Source organism: Carassius auratus, chromosome 45 (assembly GCF_003368295.1).
Source record: "Carassius auratus strain Wakin chromosome 45, ASM336829v1, whole genome shotgun sequence".
NCBI lineage: Eukaryota > Metazoa > Chordata > Actinopteri > Cypriniformes > Cyprinidae > Carassius > Carassius auratus.
This window is the reverse complement of record NC_039287.1, coordinates 14,615,864-14,636,221: the sequence shown is the minus strand read 5'-3', so window position 1 is coordinate 14,636,221 and position 20,358 is coordinate 14,615,864. Positions and strand designations below refer to the sequence as shown.

General features: G+C 36.5%; 1 protein-coding gene across 3 annotated transcripts; it reads right to left on the bottom strand.

Moving 5' to 3' along the window:
- Positions 1–1,212: 1,212 nt before the first annotated feature.
- On the bottom strand, positions 1,213–20,078 carry LOC113063372 (serine/threonine-protein phosphatase 2A 56 kDa regulatory subunit epsilon isoform-like). Of its 3 annotated transcripts, none has more exons than XM_026233703.1 (14): positions 16,724–17,008; positions 11,659–11,819; positions 10,592–10,788; positions 10,376–10,477; positions 10,139–10,231; positions 9,708–9,838; positions 8,579–8,638; positions 8,220–8,328; positions 8,016–8,069; positions 7,852–7,902; positions 7,491–7,610; positions 5,491–5,618; positions 2,687–2,788; positions 1,213–2,606 (listed from the first exon to the last, which is right to left on the bottom strand). In XM_026233703.1, the coding sequence occupies exons 2-14, from the start codon at positions 11,813–11,815 to the stop codon at positions 2,504–2,506; spliced, it is 1,407 nt and encodes a 468-aa protein (XP_026089488.1). In that variant the 5' UTR covers positions 11,816–11,819; positions 16,724–17,008; the 3' UTR covers positions 1,213–2,503. The 3 variants fall into 3 exon arrangements, with proteins under 3 accessions (XP_026089488.1, XP_026089487.1, XP_026089489.1); XM_026233702.1 differs by lacking the exon at positions 16,724–17,008 and adding an exon at positions 19,606–20,077 and having other exon boundaries at positions 1,761–2,606; XM_026233704.1 differs by lacking the exons at positions 1,213–2,606; positions 16,724–17,008 and adding an exon at positions 19,606–20,078 and having other exon boundaries at positions 2,683–2,788.
- Between the last annotated feature and the right edge of the window lie 280 nt (positions 20,079–20,358).

Sequence of the window (20,358 nt, the reverse complement as noted above, 5' to 3'; positions counted from 1 at the left end):
AAGTGCAAAGACCGCGAGTGTGGGTATTTGGACGAGGCTTTAATATTTGACTACTTTTGTCCAGGTTTTGTTCTTCATTGCTGAAGAAGAAGCGGCGCGCGAGAGACCAATCAGTAATCAGTGTAGCTTTCAGCGCCCTCTTTTGGTGAAAATAATCACTACACGTTTGTTCTGGTAACCAGCAATGTAAGACTTTTTTTGCGGATTTGCAGTGGGATTTGATGGCTGTAAAACGCGGACATTTCCGGGACAGGACACCAAAAAACCAAGACTTGTGCTCATCCAAGTGTAATTCACTGGCGTTCAAAGATTGAGTTTAGCCACCAGTGCGAGATGAAGGCATTCAAATTAAAGGGTCTCTCACATCAGACAGATCTATTAAGATTTTTTAGGTATACATTGTGTATAGTTTCTTTAGTCAAGCTTGACTTTATCTTTAACACACACACACAAAGAAGTTTTCTGTATTTTCTGTAAACATTTACTCACCCTCAATGTCATTCCAAACCTGTATGAATTTCTGATAAATAGTTCAAACAAAAAGCACAAGTGTCCTTCTCATTGCGTTAATCTATTCATTCCTGTTTCACACTCTGAGCTGTTGGAATGAGCCTTCCGCCACCTACTGGATTTAAACTGCACATTAATGCTCTTATTAATTTAACTTAAGCCTTCCTAGTTTCTCAGATAAAAAAAAAAAAAAAAAAGTATATATTTTTGTATGCTCTAATAATAATAGATATAAAAAAGACACTTAATTAATTAGATCAAACTGGTACATGTGTGTTTTTAAACGCTTACATTTTCTATTTTTTTGTCAAATGTAACACTTCGAAGTAAAAAAAAAATATTAAACTGAAACTTATTAAAACAATTAAGAAAAAGAGAGCAAGCAGTGTATGACAAAAAAACAGGTTTATTTAATATCTCTTTCTTTTTTTAAATAATTAGATTTATTCTATTCATCAAACCCTTTCTTTTTATTTTTTTTTGTTTGTTTGTTTTTTACATATCAAACTTGGGCCATCATAAAACACACGATGAGCTTTGGGAGAATTAAAACAAGAAAAATAAAAAAGACAGACAAGTGATTAAGCCCAGAAAAATAAAATTATGAATATATATATATATATATATATATATATATATAATAAAATACATCTTCCTCACATGTAAAATCCACAACCACGACTGTTGGGACTTCAAATAAAAGAAGAAAAGAAAAAGGGGCTGAAGTCCCACAAGAACATCTAATGAACTATAACTCGAAGTGCTTTTTAGTTCTAGCCTGCCCTGGTGGCTGGTATCTCAGAAGACAGATTAGGACCTACCGGATCAGTGTTTACCTACACAGGCCCTAAACATCCCAACATAAGCAGGATTTCATTTCAAACACTCATGAGAAGAAAGAAAAACCTTGTCTTGCTCAGCTCAGTCATGTAGATGACATCCACCCACCCTGAAATTAAAACGATTGGAGCAGAGCAGTGGAAACCTGGATGGCCCATGAGAAGCAGTCTAGAATGTTCTTGACGAAAAATGTCACTTAACGATTTTAAAAACACTGGATGAGCTCTGAACACCGTGTGCCACTGAAATTCCACGAGTCCTTGCTAATGTCGGAGAAACAGAGCTTGATGTACCCTTGGTAACTACTGAATTTCCACATTGAAATTCCCAAGAGTCTCCACAGCAGACAGCATGAAACTATGACCAGATCTGAACCTGGTTCACAAGTTAAAAAAATAAAGGTCCTCAGAGAGGTTTGTCCACTTTATTGAGTGAAGTATACCACCATAGCTGACTGCGGCCAATCTCGCACATTGAGTTAGGGACATGTCCCTACTTTACAGTAAAGTACCAGGCCAATCATCCTGTAAAAGAAAAAAAATGCACACCACAGAGAGGATGTTTAATGTTTTTTTTTTCTCCACTGTTTTCCTTGTATTCACGTCATGGGTTTCTGGTTTGTGTCCCCTGAGTCAGGGGAGTCAAATTCTGTCTAGATGGAAAAGTCTCTCTTCAAAAGGGATGGGGAAAAAGAAAAAGAAAAAAAAAAGATTTGCGATGATGACGGGATCCTCGCATAAGACATCTTTAATCGCAGGGTGAGCACAGTTCCCTTAGTCTCAGGGTACTTCCACAATATATTGACACGGAGACGCTGAACAATTTCTGAACTGAAAGTTTTTTTTTTTTTTTTTTTTTTTTAAATCTATCCTTTGACCACAGTTGATTATCATTTTAAGATTTTTTACACCGAGGAGTGCATATTAAGTCTCTTCAAAATTTCAGTTTTTGTTTTCATCTTTCTTTCAGCGTAGTAGTATGATACAGGAAAGAGGGAGAGGATTATTTACAGTGCTGTTGAAAGGGAGGAAATGAACGAGGGAGTGTGCGGTAAAGTACGCAGCATGAGAAGCAAATAGAGGGACGCGGTCCCTGTGGCAGAGTAGAAAAGGATTGGTTGTGGCCACACAGAAGGGCAGAGATGAGGTCTGTGTTAGGTGGCAATGACACCATCGCTGTTCTGGACGCCCCGTCTGAGCTCCAGATCCTCCAGCTTCCTCCATAGGTCCTCTCGCTCCTTGTCCTTCTTCCTTTCCCTGAAGGAATCAAACAGAACTTATAAGAGCTGCTTTGTAAACTGCAGAAGTTTACAACGATACGTTACATTGTTTGTTACCTTTGCCTGTCTGATTTGTAGTTGGCGGCAAGTTCGTCAAATAAGGCGCTGTTCATCTCCATGAATGCTTTGAGGACATTGTAAATCAAAGCTGATATCGCCCTGATGGTGGAGAAGAGCAGACATGATCAAAGCAATTCATCAAACCAAGTTCAGGAATGAGTGCAATACAATAACAATATGTTATTATTGTTCAGACATTTTGATCAAAATGTTAATAACAATATACACTAATGTCTGGGTTAATATCAATATACACAAATGGTTTATTTAAAGTAAATTTATGAATAATGTCACAAAATATTTTCTTTCCATTTCTAATAAATGGTGTTCTTTTCAACTTTCTATTCAAAGCATTCTGAAAAACAACAACAACATAAATCTAGCATGTTTTCTACAAAACTATTAACCCTCTGGAGTCTAAGGGTATTTTTGGGGCCTGGAGAAGTTTTGTCATGCCCTGATATTTGTGCTTTTTTCAGTTTCTTATAAATATCTAAATTGGTAAAGTCTAATATCACTGTAATCAGCACAAACTGGGCTATAATAATATGTGAAATGCATGCATGTACATGATTGTATTTTTGAGAAAAAAAAGTTATGCATGGTTAGTGAAAAACTAAAAAATGTTAAATCACTTGAATAAGGCCATAAAACACATACAGAACATTGGTTCCCGGGATTGTTGAGAACTGGAGCTTGTAGCCTAGAATTTTTCTTTCTAAATTATGTGAAAATCATCTTGTTTACTCACTCACAGAAAACAATATATTGATTTAAATTTTCTAAGACACTTTTTGTTGGTAAAAGTCATATGCGAGTAGGCGTCAACTATCATTAATATCATTGTGATTTACACCTGAGAAGACATAGGGCAGCATAATAAGCTGCATAATGAGCCTCTCATTCAACTGTGCCACTGTGAGGGAGGACTTACAAGAAAGAATGTGAGAACAAAATAAAAGTATATAATTTTATGTTTGTAGTTTATTAAGAATATATTTAATTATCCCACAACATAATTTAATATCCACTTGGGGAGCAGTTAAACAGTTTATTAGGGACAATCAAAGCTGACTTTCAAACAATCTTTTAGGCATCCTTACTCCAATCACACAATCCTTCAGAAATCCTTTTAACAATATTATTTTCTACCAAAAAAAAAAAAAAAAAAACATTTATCATCATCATCATTATTATTAATGTTGAAAAGAGCTGAGAATATTTTTCCGTTTTTTTTTAGGGGGAATAAATTGAAAGAACTGCATTGTTTTTACATTTGTTAGAGTTATCTCTATTTGTCACATTTATATTATTTACATCAAGCTTTTGAATGGTATAGTATTGTATACTGTTATTGAAACTTCAGAATGTTTCACTTGATTATACATTTAGTCAGGAATTATAGTTTGGAAAAAGTATTTGGAAAAAGTCTAACTAGTAAAATGTTTACACGTTATGTGAAAACTAGTACAAATAAATAAAAAGAGACTTACTCATGTTTATGATCTCTGCTGAATAAAGTGCTTCATTCTTTTTTCTGAGGAAATCCATTTCTCAAATCCTCAACCACATCACATCTTTTTGGAGTGATTTATGTCTTATTCCTCTCATCGCGAAGCAAACAGTAAAATAAAATAAAAACTTGAAGAACAGTCTCGCTGCTTTTTCTTCTGTGTGGGCGTATTCAAGCCGCGCGCTTCAGTTTGAATCTGAATAGCGCGTTAAGCGCGGGGGCGTGGTCACATTAGATATAATGAGCGGAGATATGAAAAATAGAAATCGGATATGGATTACTTTATCTCAGAATATTTGTTCGGCAGCACCTGTTTAGTTTAAAAGTAGACATTTCAGGCTTTCTATAGATATCTCTCTCATATCTCTTCGTTGAGTATTCACGGAGTTACAGTTCATTTTAATGACATGTTTGTACATGACGATCAGCGGAGACAAACACTGCAGACAGCATACCTTGTTTGTTATCTTTATTTTATAAGTGCACAAAGGTGTTTTGTTATTATGTCTGTATACAAAAAAAAGTAGACCCTTTACAGATTCGATTGATGTATTGCTCTTATCTGTACGATTAAAACTGAGAGTGTAATTTAAGTTCTTTTCGGGGTTATCCGGAGAAAATGACTCAAAACGCATATATGCGTTAATGGACTTCAGAGGGTTTTAACAGCACAACTGTTTTCAACATTGTATTGGAATATTTTTTGTGTGTGCATGTTGTTTTGAGTAATTGTATATGAAGTGTATAATGATATGTGACCATGGACCACAAAACTGGTCATGAGGGTCAATAAAAAAGCTTTCCATTGATGTATGGTTTGTTAGGATAGAACAATGGCCGAGATACAACTATTTGAAAATCTGGAATCTAAGGGTGCAAAAAAAATCTAAATATTGAGAAAATCGCCTTTAAAATTGTCCAAATGGAGTTCTTAACAATGCATATTACTAATCAAAAATTAAGTTTTGATTTATTTACCGTAGGAAATTTACAAAATATCTTCATGGAACATGATCTTTACTTAATGCCCTAATCATTTTTGCCATAAAAGAAAATCTATAATTTTGACCCATACAATGTATTTTGGATATTGCTACAAGTATACCTCAGCGACTTTTTGTGGTCCAGGGTCACATAAGTATGTCCTACAGGAGATTGAGGTTAATAAATAATAAAAATAAACAATGTATATTGAGCAGCAAATCAGCATATAAGAATAATCATGTGACACTGAAGACTTTTTTTATGCAAAGATCATATAATCCATTTAAATATTAGTGAAACTCACGAGTTCCAGTGCTCTTTGGAGATCCTGTAGAGACTGGCGAACATGATAGGCAGGATAACACTCGAGTTCTCCTCAATCAGACTCATGATATACTCATTGTTCCAGTAGTACAAAGCTCGTTCTGCCACCTGAAACAAAAAACAACCTCCATTTTAAAACATTTATAATATTTTAATGTCAGTAGTGTAGTGTTCTACACAGGGATTTTAGACTGCAGAACCTTAATATTTTAATGTCAGTAGTGTAGTGTTCTACACAGGGATTTTAGACTGCAGAACCTGAAGCTTTCACTTGCACTTTTAATGCCAAAGACATAAGGTAGCTGAACCACACTTAATAGTGAAAGCAGAGTTGATGTTGCTAAAGCAAAGCAAAAAAAAAAAAAAAAATTTAATAGATCTTATGCACGGAATTTTGTGATATTAATGATCAAAATCGCGTACTGATATTCACAATACACTGGTAATTAGAAGTCGACCGTTAGTGGATTTTACCGATAGCAAGCGGTTGATAACTGATAAATCAACCAATATTTTTTTTTTAGATACTGAATGAAAAATATAATAATGCTGTAAATAAATAAGCATTAGTTTTTAAATAGATTAAAAATATTAATATTAAATATGAATTATACACTGATCAATGTTAGTTCATCGAATAATACTAATACTACAAGCTTTTATTAATATTAATGTTACAAATGGAATCTTATTGTAAGGTGTTATAATTTCATAAAAATATAAACAGTCATGCTTAAAGATGGCCATCTTTAAATATCTACACAAAGGCCATTGAAATTAAATACATATACATACATACACACACATATATATATACACATGTACATATATCCATATATATATATCCATATATATATTCGCACATTATATGTTTCCATTTTAGAAAACTTGTGAAACTATGATTATCTGATCAAAATATAAATATGGCATTCGTGCACCAGACAAAAAGGACAGCACAGTTGTTCTTATCTAGAACAACTCGCAGGCATCTCACACCGGACACATCGCATTCAATTCAAGCAGCGGTCCAAAACAAACAGGCAAAATCTCAGGAATGAATAAAGTGGCGTCGATGAGTTTGAAGTTCAGTGTTTGGAAAAAAAAAATGGAGCAAAAAGGAAAGAAAAAGCGTGACAAATGTTTCACTGAAAAGTGCACAATACACAATCCTGCAGCCTAGGGTGAAATCATTGTGCACAATAACTACGATTTGGGACAAATATAATGCAATTTAATGGAAAACTTGTGAGTGGAGCTCTGTGGTGTGGCAAGATTTCTGTTGGCTGCATGAACAATGTGCTCTCTCACATCACAAACTTTAAGTATGGACATAAGCTAATGCAAATAGATGGTAACAAAAGTGACATTAAACATTTGGATTAAACTTACGTTTGTTTGGTCAGATTGTTTTAACCTCTTGAGGTACTGCTAATGTTAGCGTCATTTCAGCCATAACAGCAAACATACTGTTTTTTTCTTTACTGATGCAGCATTAAGTCAACAAATTAATTACTTTTTAAGGATCTCAAAGGATCTCAAAATATGTACTGTATACGTACGGTTTTGTTGTCGATGCTTTAAATCGTCATCTAAAGTGTCATGCTCTGTGCAGCGCGCAGCCTCACGTGTCAAAACAAACATTATGAGGCATCATTGATTCCACCTCCACAGGCCGCTCTCATACTGTATAATGACAACACCTTTTCAGCTGCTCCAGCAATGGACGCAACACAGTAAAAACTATCGGTATGGATTTTTGAAGATTGTTCTAGCATTCAACTATCGGTGCCGATAAATCCGTCGACCACCTCTTGTAATGTGAGCAAATATGAAGCATGGTTTCTCTCACTTATGAACAGAAAATGAACAACCTGTGATGCTGCAGCGATGGGCACTTTCGAAAATCTTCACGTTTAAGTTTTAGCTTTTACAAGATATTTATAGGGTCTGTAAGGAGGATTTAGGGTGTGGCGTGTTTACCTGAAAATGGGGGCTGGATACACATCTAGCTATCTGTTTAAAGAGTATTTCTTGGATCTTGACAAACTGAGTGGGCTCAATCACATCTAGAATCTCCTCCAACTCTCCAAGAAACATAACCTACAAAATAAAATGTTGTAGAGGTTAAGAAAAAAACTTTAGGAAAAGCATGTTAAGCATTCCTCTTGAAAAAATAAAATAAAATGCAGAATTTAGTTGAAGAAATCACTTGCTAAGACACATTATGTTCTGGTAGAAGTTGTAACAATTAAAGATTTTTCATTCTGAGAGCAAATCATTAAAAAAAATGGACAATGGATTGACGATCCACAAGAATAATTCCATAAAATGAAGGCATTACCTCTTTTTGACTGCATGTTTTTGGCCAAAATTTCAATAAGCCTCTGATCACCTGATCACAAAAAAAAAAAAGAAGCCAACTAGTGAAACTCCTTTAGAAACGAACTGAAACAAGATGGAACTTGATGAAGAATGAGGAAAATAATGGTGACAAATAACACTTACAGGTTCTGTTAACGTGGGATCTTTCTCTAGGAACTGTACAATACAATAGGCCAGCTACAAGAGATGACTTCAGATTAACAAATGCATTTCAAATGTTTGGATTCATAAACGAGCATGGAAACATGAATCTATTTCTTCTTCCCCTGAAATGCAACAAGCAAGCACAGACGTGTGTAGATGTAACAAAAAGCTGAGTGTCTGTACCTGGGCATGGAAGAGAGACAAGCTCTTCACTGTGTGAAGAGGCAGCAGCACTTTCACCAGAAACTGTTTGTGCTCAGCTTTGAGAGGAAGTGCAAAACCATTGATGATGCTGTAAAACCAAAGACGTGTGGTGTGAGACTTCACTTCTGTTCTGACACTCATAACCATGAAAGAAACTCATAATATGCAGTAGACTCAGTCTTCTCGATGCCTCAGGACTGAAGACAGGGTAGAGTAAAATAAAACAGGAATGTGACCTCTGTGTGTCAGTGTTTATGTATTTCAAAACTTTCTATTTCCTGGTTTAAATTTCTATACATCACTGCCAACCAAAGAATGGGTCCTAAAATATGACATACCTTCCCAAAATCTCCAGCAGTTCAGCTACACCATTGAAGTGCTCTGTCTCATATACAAAACTGTCAGAGCAGGAGAGAAAAAAAGAGGTATGTCAGCACCTTAATGTGTAATTTGTATATACTAGTGTTGTCACGGTACCAAAATTTCAATATTCGGTACCGATACCAGTGACCGGTTTTCGGTACCAATTTCGGTACCAAAGCAAAACACAAAAATATGCTCAAAAAAAAACAAAAAACTTTTTATCACTTAAAATAAAACCAATGGCATTCTTTATACTTATTTACAATTGTGTTTAAAGTTTTTCTACAATTAATACAATTATGAAAAACAGTAAACAATGTTTCACCCAAATTTAATTTGTCTTTTAATTAATTAAATTTAAACATTTTATTTTTTGGTAAATAAAGGGGATTTGCTATTAAAATGTAAACATGGGAAAAATATTGTGTGAGTTATTTCTTTAAAAAAAAAAAAAAGTTTTATAACTTTTTTCAACAGTAGTAGCAGTATCACATACATTCTACTAAATAATAGTAATATTTCTAGCACAATGCCTTATGTACTACTGCTACTTTTATTTTGACACTGGTTTTACACAAATGAAACGGTTAATTGCTTGTGAAGCAGAACAGTTCTGGTGATGTTGTTTATGTATTTATGTCCTCATTTAGACAGCAGATGCTGATATTACTGCATTACAAGCATCACGCGCTACAATCTATGTAGTAAACAAACCCGCACATCTCCGCTATTCATTCATTCACACAGAACATGCAGCTTCTCCAATTTTTCAACCAACTTCTGCAGCTTAACATTTACAGATACTGGTCCATACGTAGATTTGATTTGATTAATTTATGCTAACTTTGACAAATCCAGTGCCTGTTCATATTAAAATGTACGTTTCATTTTCATGACTGGGTTTTGAGATTTCCGTCCACGTTATATGCTTCGCGGAAATCATAGCGCTGTATGTGTCAAGAACCGGGTTGACCGGGTCCTCGGTACCACCGGTACTTAAAGAAACCTGGTACCGTCACATTTTCATACCGACTGCCATTCACTACCATTTTTTAGTACCGACTTAAGTTCAAACACTTGTTTAAACACTTGACAGTTACTTACCAAAGAAAAATGTTGTTTATCTGTTTTCGGATGAAGGCCCTGAGGCCAAGGAACTTGCCATAGATTCTGTGCAGAACTGTCTTCAGGCAGTCCCTCTCCCGTGGGTCCTCGCTATCAAACAGCTCCAAGAGCTAGAAATTCAGAAGAGGAGTTTTATTAACTATATGAGCAATGCGTACTGCTTAATTACCTTTCTTATTACATAGCTACTAAAATAAAAGAAATAAAAAAACATTATAGGGAACTGGTAACCATTGACTCAAATCAAATGTACAGTTTAGTGGTAATTATGCAAAAAAAGATTTGACTGCAAAATGCCACAACTGAAGTGTTCAAACTGCTACATCTGTACTGTTTTACTGCTAATACTGGCTTCATTTGATCCATGATAGGATGAGAAGACAAAGAACATTTCACAGACAATCACTCACCTGTAATACAAATTTCTGATCAATGTATTTTTTGGCAACGCTAGGCTGAAATTCCTGACTTTCCAAAAAGCGAATGAAGAACTCATACACGAGCTTAAGTGGAAAAAGAAGACTGATATCAGAAAACTGTGCTTGAAATGAAACCTTGCAATCATCTCAACTATAAGACTTTTATTGTTTGACATGTTTTTACATGTATTCAATTTTAAAATGCTGATGCTGGCGATGGTCTTCTACCTGTAAGTGTGGCCACGAGGCCTCCAGCGTGGGCTCGTCCTCCTCTGGGTCAAACTCATTACTATCACTAGGTGGAAGAGTCCGAAAAATATTGCAGGACACCTGTGAGAAATGAGAAGGGACAACACTTGAGATTCTCTTAATTATATAGGCATATCAACTAGACAATAACAGAATCTACAATCACAGAGTGTGCTTTTAAACGTTAAATCTCACCATTTTGACCACCTCGGGGTAGGTCTGCTCAGTCAGGTACCCCCGGCTGAGGGTGACGTAGTCCACCAGCTCATTAAGGGTGGACCGTTTATACTCTTTCATTTTGAGGTCAGACAGTGTGTCCATGAAGTCAAACAGAAAACAGCACTGCTGCAGTTTCTTGAGGAATAGCTCTGGTTGCTCCTGAGCAGAAACATCTAGACAGACAGAAAGAGAAAGTTAATGAAAAACAATCCAGAGGAATACTAACAAATTGTTTACATCAATCTCCTTGACTTTCCTACTGTATTCTGTCTCATGTTTCAGGAGTGTTGGTAGGAAGCCTTAAATACATCAGCTTGGAGGTTCATCTGACCTCTAAATATTCCAGCTGATAGGGCTTGAGTTTGAAAAGCCATTTGAGACAAGGTAATATATGTGCCATATCCAACCACTTTACACAGACAGCATATGCACACAGCAAAACTTCAAAGACGTTTGTTAGTTTTTAAATGATAAAACAATAGATATACTGTTCATAAATATATTTAGATACTGTGTGGATGTCAAATGTTAGTCTAAGATGTTCATGATTAATGTGATAAAATACACTTTAGAAGAACTGGCTTTTTTTTATTAAAACATTCAAAGTAAAACATTTAAAAAAAGAAATTGCTGGATAAAAGTATTAAAGATGCATTAAATTTATCAAGTGTGACAGTAATGATGATTACAATGTTTATGATTTCTGAAGGATCGTGTGACACTGAAGAGTGAAGTAATAATGCTGAAAAGGAATCTTGTCACAGGAATAACATTTTTAAATATCTCAAAATAAACTAATTTTAAATTATAATAATATTTCACAATATTACATTGTTTTTCAGTGGATATCTTCAAATAAATGCAACCTTATAAGAGACATAAAATACTAATAAAAATAAAAAATAAAATCAGTTTGTTGCTTTCCTTTTCTGTTATTATAGTACAACCATCCATATCAGCTCTATCAGACCAATAAAACTAGGTCAGAGCACTATGACATCAGCAAACCATTATCTTCATCTGGCCACGTAAACACGGTTTACCTTTCAACAGAGGTAGCTGCACCAGCTCTATGGGCTTGTCCTGAGATCTGAACTGGGACGAGCTCTGTGCTCGCTTTTGCTTGGCTTTCCTGACAGACTTCCTGGTGAAGCCGTCCACCTTGTCCACCGACGGGGCTGTGGTGGCTGCTGAAGACATAGCCCTGTGCCAGAGAGAGTTTACGGGTGACGAAGAAAGAGGAAAACAGAGGCCAGTCAGTGATAATGTGCAGAATGAATGAAAAATCACATAAAATTAAGCTAAATTTAAATTAAAGTCAACAGGAAATAAATTAGTGGAAAAAAAATCAGATGTGAAAAAAGGACATTAAGACCCATGTCTTAATGCAACCAACTGAATGGACTTTTTCATTCCCTACTAGAATACTATGGGAAAAGAGCAGCATGTCTGTATTCATAAAAAAGTAAGCAAAAAGTATCTGGCTGACCTACTACTTCCATTGAGATTTTGAAACATTTAACTAGTGGACACTTTGATATCCCATGAGGCCACGGGAGAGGATTTGTGAATGGCAGGGAAGACATATTCAGATGTTTGGCTTTACTGAGAAGCAGAACATTCAATCTTAGTGACAAAAGCTAGTGAGCTTCCTATGCAATAGGCATTTTAGGCATCACAGACACGCGGTTATGAATTTAAATGCCAGATGTGCACTCAAGCCCTCAGCCCGCCTTTCAAATGTAATGTTAGTAAACAGCAGGTTAAACTGTACTAAGGCTGGTGTCCCTGAGGCTTCTCTGCCTTATGTAAGCGCTCAAAACACGCCCACAGGAATGCCATGCGCTGGGATTACCATGGGTCAGATGGGACAGGAAGTGATCAGGTTTAGTGCTGCTACCAGGCAGAGCAGGAAGTGGAGGAGTAGCAGAAAGAGGTGGGGGGGACACGTGTTTAGCAAGGCCATATCTCCCCTCGAATGGGGAGGAGTAGCGTGTAACGGTGGACAAACAGATGAGCGACAACAAATAAAACAAGCCAAAAACTAAAACCAAACAAAAAAAACACTTAAAAAAATTAAATGAAAATAAAATAAATAAAAAAACAAATAAAACAACACCCAAAACCCTATAAACAAACACTCAAAAAGAAAAGTGAACCAAATAAAATCACCTAAACCATAAAACAAGCTAAAATGAAAAATAACACCAAAAACTAAACCAAAACAAATTGAAAATTACGCTTGTTGTACCATTCCATGCTTTTTTTTAAAGTAACAATTAGTTCATTTATAATTGTACATGACTGAATGTAATGACTAGAGGTTGCATGGATAAGTCAAGAACCGTTCTGAGAGATTCAGTAAGTCAGTGAATCACACTCATTCAAACTGATAAACCAAGAGTTCAGGGGTGCATTCCAGAAAGCAGGGTTAACTTACTGTTGAACTAAACCCTGAACTTTCGGTTGATTAACCCCAAACCTTGCTGACTCGAGGTATGTGGTTCCAACAACACATCCGGGAGTAAGTTAATTCAACTCAGAGTATGTTCCTGGTTAAGACTCAAGACATTCTCAACAGAGCGACGAATCGACGGGTCACTATAGAAATGGACGCTACGAAAAAGCGCGCCAAGCTGTTTCTTTCTTCTTCTTTTGTTCATTAGTTGTTTACATGCTTAGTGCATATCGCCACCTAATTGATGGCTGTGCAATTTTTATTTATTTCCATTTAATCCTTGAGATTGTGAATTATACTGTTTGTTTTATGCTCTTTTATATTTAGTCATATCAGTATATATTTAGTCATATGTATTTTGATTTAAATTTAGACATTATAGAAAATGCCGATCCATGTGTGAGATAATATTAAATGTAATAAAATAAAATTTATATATTTAATATATAAATATATATTAAGTAAAACATTACCTACATAGTATTTATACCGATAACTCTTACATATGCCAATACAATTAGAATAATATATTGCCTTATTACTTATATTAGTGCTTCCTTATTAATATATCCAATATTACATATATATTTATAGTATATAATGCTGTGCGTTATCTGTCACACCCACTGAAGGCTCGCTGAAGTGAACTAACCCTGGAACATAACCTGCTTCAGAGAGTGAGTGACAAATAACATACCCTGAAAGTTACCTCCTTTTTTCGGAACCGAAAGTTGAGGTTTTCAACTTACTTACTCTTAAACATACCCGGGTATGTCACATAACCAGCTTTCTGGAATATCCCCCAGGTTTCTTTTCTAGGTGCTTAAAACATCATTCCTATTGACTACAAAGTACAAACGGGTTCTTAGTTCCCAACTCCACCTGTCTTTTCAGCTAAAATGTTACCATCCTGAAACTCTACTATGGTAGGAGCCAGATGGCAGTAACAGAAAGCTGATTAATTTCACAGCAGGCGCAGATACTTTGTTCATCAGAGAAAATCTTCAGGGGGTCTATGGATGTGACCTTAACAAGTTGAACATTAACTTCTTTATTTCAAACGTTTAATATATACACGCACACATACACACACACACTTGGCCTTCAAATAATAAATAAAATAAAAGAGTTCAGCATAGTGTTCTCACTGTAGCTATATTTCAGTAGTACCTGGGAGAACTTGAACCGCCTCGCCTCCCTCAAACACTGTAGAGGATTGCTGTGCATAGCATCATGTAGAGAAGACGCTTTATTATTTATTTATTATTTATTTATTTATTTTTACTGCCAAAGGAGTCAGGACAAGGTTGTGAAGAATTAATGGTTTAAGTTCATTTTTAACCAGCTATGCCCCAATCTTGCGTCCCCGTCATTTTAATGATGACTGCTACTAAAGCAACCTAAATGTGGGATTCAGAAGTTGGTTGTTATTGAAGGATCAGAACCCAGTTTAATTGGACCAGCTTCTTCCTCCTCTGAATCACAACCTGTAAGTATGATTAAAAAGAGCACTTGAATGTTAAATCCACGAATAAAATGTCAAGGTTTCAACTCAAAACTAACCAAAGTTAAGAAAAATTCTGCACAGGAGAGAGTTGATGTTTCAAAACAAAAGATAATATATTTCGGTTTCAGCATCGGCAATTGACCAAAATAATTTGAAAAATATCGGCATATCAAATGTTGGCACAAATCTAATATCGTGCATCCCTACTCATAATGCATTAGATAATAAAACACGCATTTATTAATTAACATTAATGAGATTAAAATGAGCAACTAACCAGTTTACTAATCATTTTAATCCATACATCTGCATTTCACTGCAAAGGCTTTTCACTTTTCTCAATTTACAGAACAGTATATTACTTTACTAGTGACCTAAGCCTTCACTGGCTCAAAGTTAATGATCTAGGTAACCTTTCGCTTTCTTCTGGATTCCTGCAAGGGGTGTTGGCTAACACAGAGTCCTCAGAGCCACAGTTACAACTCACATCAGCAACAATGACAAGCAAACATCTACAAATTAAAAACCTCGTATATGCTGACAAGAAAAAGCAAGACTCGTCTGAAAGTTAATGTAAGGAAGACCAAATTTTCCTTTAAGTCTCCTTATCTGGTAGGTTGAATGTTTGCACCATTACATCTGCTCTGCCTTGGCCTCATATTATTTGCATTTCTTTCCTTCTTCTGTTTAATCTGCATATTTGCTCTCTTTAAAGTTGTCAAAATAATAGGACTAATTTGCACAAATAATAAAATACAAATAAAAAAAAAAAAAAAAAAGTTTGCCACAGGGTAAAAACTCCTAAAAAAAAATTTTCATGGGTTTACTGATAGAACCATTGGTTCCATATTCAGTGTTTAATAACACAAATAAAAGCAGTCATTATGAAATCAAACACTACTTATGCAATCCAGTGTAGACTGATGTAATTTTACAAAAGACAAATGCCCTTGGCATTTAAGAAATTATGAATAATTGTGGAACAAATGAAGCAAAAGAGAACTAATTCCAAAATGAAAGGCCATGATGACATACATTTGAAGGATCAGTTCACTCCTGAATTAAAATTTCCTGATAATTTACTCACCCCCATGTCATCCACGAAGTTCGTGTCTTACTTCATTCAAAAATAAATTAAGGTTGAGGAAAACATTACAGGATTTTTCTCCATATAATGGACTTCAATGGGGATTCATTTCTCTAGACTAGAGCATTATTCCTCGGCTGGGATTGTGTAGAGCCCTTTGAAGTGGCATTGAAACTACCATTTGGATCTTCATCCCATTGATCCCCATTAAAGTCCATTATATGCAGAAAATTCCTGCAACGTTTACCTCAAAAACCTTAATTTCTTTTCGACAGAAAAAAGAAAAACATGAACATCTTAGATGACATAGGGATGAGTAAATTATCAGGAAATTTTAATTCAAGAGTGAACTAATCCTTTAAGCAAGATCTCATGCCACACAAAAACTCTTTACTAATAAATTTCACCACTGAGTGCGTAGCTGACAGTTATCAGGCTGATAGATGTGAGGCTGTCATAACAGCAGTCATAAACTAAAAGGACTTTGGAGGCAAAGGCATGCCATTTAAGGAAGCGTTTCTGCCATCCTCACTGCTGCTTATGAATAAATAAAAAAACAAGTCATTTAAGAAAAGTAAATTAGGATTAACAATTATGTCAACCCAAACTAAATATAAAAATTCACCACAATGACATCATAACATCAACTAAACACCATAGTGACAAGGTTTCAGTGATCTGTTTTTCATACAATGAGCCACATGCAGCCTGTAGATGCCTTACCAAAACAGAGATAAACTTAAGACCACAAGAGCCTTATGTAAAAGTGAACTTTAAAGAACAGCCGACTGCTGCTTTTCCATTCTGCAGATTTGTTTACACTATGGTGCTCTAATATAGTCCTAAACAGCCTGCCAGTACGAGCTTGTGATTTAAAGTGCTAAGAAACAAAGCACCACACACATAACAACGGTCCAGGATTTATTCCCCATTCATCTTACAGTATTATAAATCAAGATAACAAGTTGTTTATCAGATGTTCAAAATATCATGCACAAGGACTTTCCATACATTGCTAAGAGAAGTCTATTAATTGAACATAAAATGTAAGCTCACCTTCTTCAGAGTTCATAGATTGCACTATTAAACTCCTCACGTCATGTCAAGATAGAAAATGTCAGCTGGGCAGTCAGGACTTTGACTTGGCTGTTCTAAAGCGCAAAATGTCGTCTACTGAAGGGGTTTGGTTATACATTTACTTAAGAGTGTAGGATCATTGTTCGACAGCATGACCCACATTCAGTTAAGCTTCGGCTCACAAACGGACACCTTGACGCTCTTACAACGTCCAGTAAAACACCCATGCAAAATACAGGAATTGTTACTACTGTGCAAAGTTGTCCCATCTCTCAAGGTGACAAAGCAGCTCCAAATTATTACACTCCCTTACATCACAAACAGGACATGGCACACCACTGATCCATTTTTTTTTTTTTTCAGCCAACAGCAATTTATTTTTGATGTCATCCCACAAAGAGCGTACAATGTGTTCTCGGTGGTTAATTCGCCACACAAGCTGCTGTGCTAACATATCCTGAAGCGTGCTGCAAGGGTTCTGTAACCTGCTCAAATGTTTTAAACCTCTCTCTTGGAGTTTATTTAGAAGGGTCAAACTAAAAATCCTATATTTCTATGCCTGACCATCACCCCACACCTATTTCTTGAAGGGACACTAGTGGCAGTTCTCATCCATTTGAGCCCCTTTCACACTGCCATTCCGGCAAACACACGGGTAGAGTGTTCCGGCAATTGTTCCCGGGTCGCAAGATTTTGCACTTTCCCACTGCCTGTGATTACCCGGGATATGTGCGTGCTTTTACACACAACCCGTAAAGATCCCGTAACGACATGTGACATCAGTGCGTGATGTGTAATGTACGAGTCGAAAATGTTAGGAAAGTGAGGAACTAACTGATCTCTGCTTCATTACAGTTTGCACATATGTTTTCATCGTGAACATTGATCTTCCTTCAAAATAGCCGGTAAAAGAGTCGCGCGATAACGTGCATCATCGCTTCGACACGGCATTAGATCTGGCTTTTGTTCACACAGCGCTCGTCCCGGTTGAACCCGGCAATGTTACTAGGTCCCCGACCCGGGTTCAATCCCAGGACGTGGTTGCTTTCACATAGAAGGCGACCCGGCAATGTTCCGGCAATATGCCGGGTCCGACGTGCAGTGTGAAAAGGGCTTTGGTGTTCTCTGTTAAACTTTTGGAAGAGCGAAAAAAAAAAAAAAACAGCAGCAACAAGTTTTTGCACCATTTCTGTTAAAAGGGCAATTATGAACATCCTAAGTATAACCACAATTATAATTTTAATAATATGAATTATTTACAATGATTGATCCTAAAAAACTACTGTTTTTCTTTTAAACATTTTGGCAGATTTTGAGGATACATTCTTACATTCAATATTTTTACCATGGTGAAAAAGCGGAGGGTAACAGCTGCTTCACGAACAAACTGATAGTTCTGTGTGACAAAAAGGGACAGCCACAAGTGAAAGTCAGAGAAAGTGGACAGACGGCTTAAAACATGAAAGTTCTCATTGAACTGACCAAATTTTGAAATGCATATTAACAATTTTAGCAATGTTTGACTTTTTTTAAATCTAATAATTGAGCAACTTAATTTTACAAAACACAATTTTGTTTTAAAATCAAATTGTTCAAAAATCTGATGTGACATGACACACCTGACTCTATCCTTTCCATCTTCATGAGTAGCAAACACATTTTTGCCCCAAAGAAACCATTTTCAAGCTTCACAAGCCTCGAGTTTAAAGAACATACTGCGAGTTTGAGTCTGTGTTTGTTTTATAAGGAAGGGCCCTGAACCATACAATTGACTCATTTAAATGATTAGAACGCCTGACTCAAATTACAACCATTATACAGACAGTTGTCCTTTACATTGACTCATTGATTTGACAAAGTGAACACTGGATCTGAGTTTATAAAGACAGCAAACTTTCCTTCTACATATTGTAGGCAGGTACTCCAATGGGCTTTACCCAAATCATGATCATTACTACAGACAGTTTTTACAAGTCACTCCCATTGCTCGAGGTTTAACAACATTTTCTGTATCCCAGCAAGTGTGACTGGTATGAACTTTCTGCAATTCCTTGACAGATAAAAGTGTGTCCTGCCTCAATATAAACACTACCAGACATTAAACCATGAGATCAGAAGAGGCCTGAAAAGTCTCAGTTGTCAGTCGTGAAACGCATGACTGCAGCTGTGGAACAAAAACAGGTGTGGAGTATATTGCATTCCCAAGAGCCTGAAAGACAAGACCAATAAACAAGACTGTTGACCTGGTAAAAACGGCAAAAGCCAAAGAAAACCTGAAGGTGACAAACCCTACACTGCTTTCTAGGATTTATGTTCAAAGATCGAGCCAGGCAGTGAACACATTCTGGACAACATAACAAATGGACATGTCAAAAAGGGCTTATGCAAGCTGCTAAAAGAGCTGAGAGGGGGAAATCAAAATAAAATCACTTCATATTTGGAAAGTGAGATGATGTTCTCAACCCATCAAAGGCTGATCAGGCTCTCACAGGAGCCCAAGACTATAACTCAACATCTGTGAAGAAAACACAATTACCTTCATGGCACAGTGAAACAACAAGTGCTCGTTTCCCCGCATTATCCCATGAAGCAACATGAAGAAGGCGTTTCCGAATACCATCAATTGAGCAAATATGTCAGAAACGGAATGACATGTTTGTAATCAAAGCACGATCGTGTCTTTAACAGCGCGTAAACACGAATCGACCTCAGAGGCTTTGATCTTTTAGAGTGCATAGCTCTCTAGTTATAAATAAATAGCTAACATTAGTCAGTCTGCTTTAAATAACCAGCCGCTTGTTCGATTGTCACGCTAAAATCCCTATTAACTTAGTAATGCAGTGTTTAATTGGGTTTCTTACCTCTCTCGATGGTTATCGGGTCCAGGTGGTTCGTTCTAAGCAGCTAACCTTGTACTTGCAGGCTAGCCAGCTAACTCAAGCGCTTCACTGTCGGATTGTTTAAACAGGTCTCGGCTTTGGAAAGCAGTCCGTGAATGAATGGTGACGATTTTTCCGATTTAAGTCACACCAAAACTCCCGATTCTGATATAATTAGCAAGCCGTCTGAAGGTATGTCAGCATTGCACTGCTAGCAGGAGCTCCCCGTACAGCTAATCCCTGTAGCTGCCGTCCCAGCCTGCGCCAAAAGCCACATTCATACACGTTCACTGACCGACTACATACCCAGATGTTGGTCACTAGGGTAGAAATGTCCTTCTCCTTACTACTAAACTCACTAAGCGACTAAATGCCAACCTGCTATCACAAGTATATGTTAGCAGGCTGTGCTAATAATCTTTGCCATTTTTTTCCTGGCTCAAAACAGACCGCAAAACCTAGCTTGATGAAACCCGGGTTTAAGGTGTTATGTCAATGATTGGCTACTCTCTACTCAACGAACGCGTTCATTGGTCGGCTGACTGTCATTCAAACACTGTTTAGGCACGCCTCGAATGTCAAACGTCATTTATGTCGAGGAGCGATGGGGGTTGGTTGCGGCGCAGACGTCTGAGATGGAGATTGGATGAAGACAAGGAGCAGAAATGCCCGTGTGGCGAGAAATATCCACCGAGTTGTGGTCCCCTCGGAATCCGCAGGCTCTGTTTGCTTTAA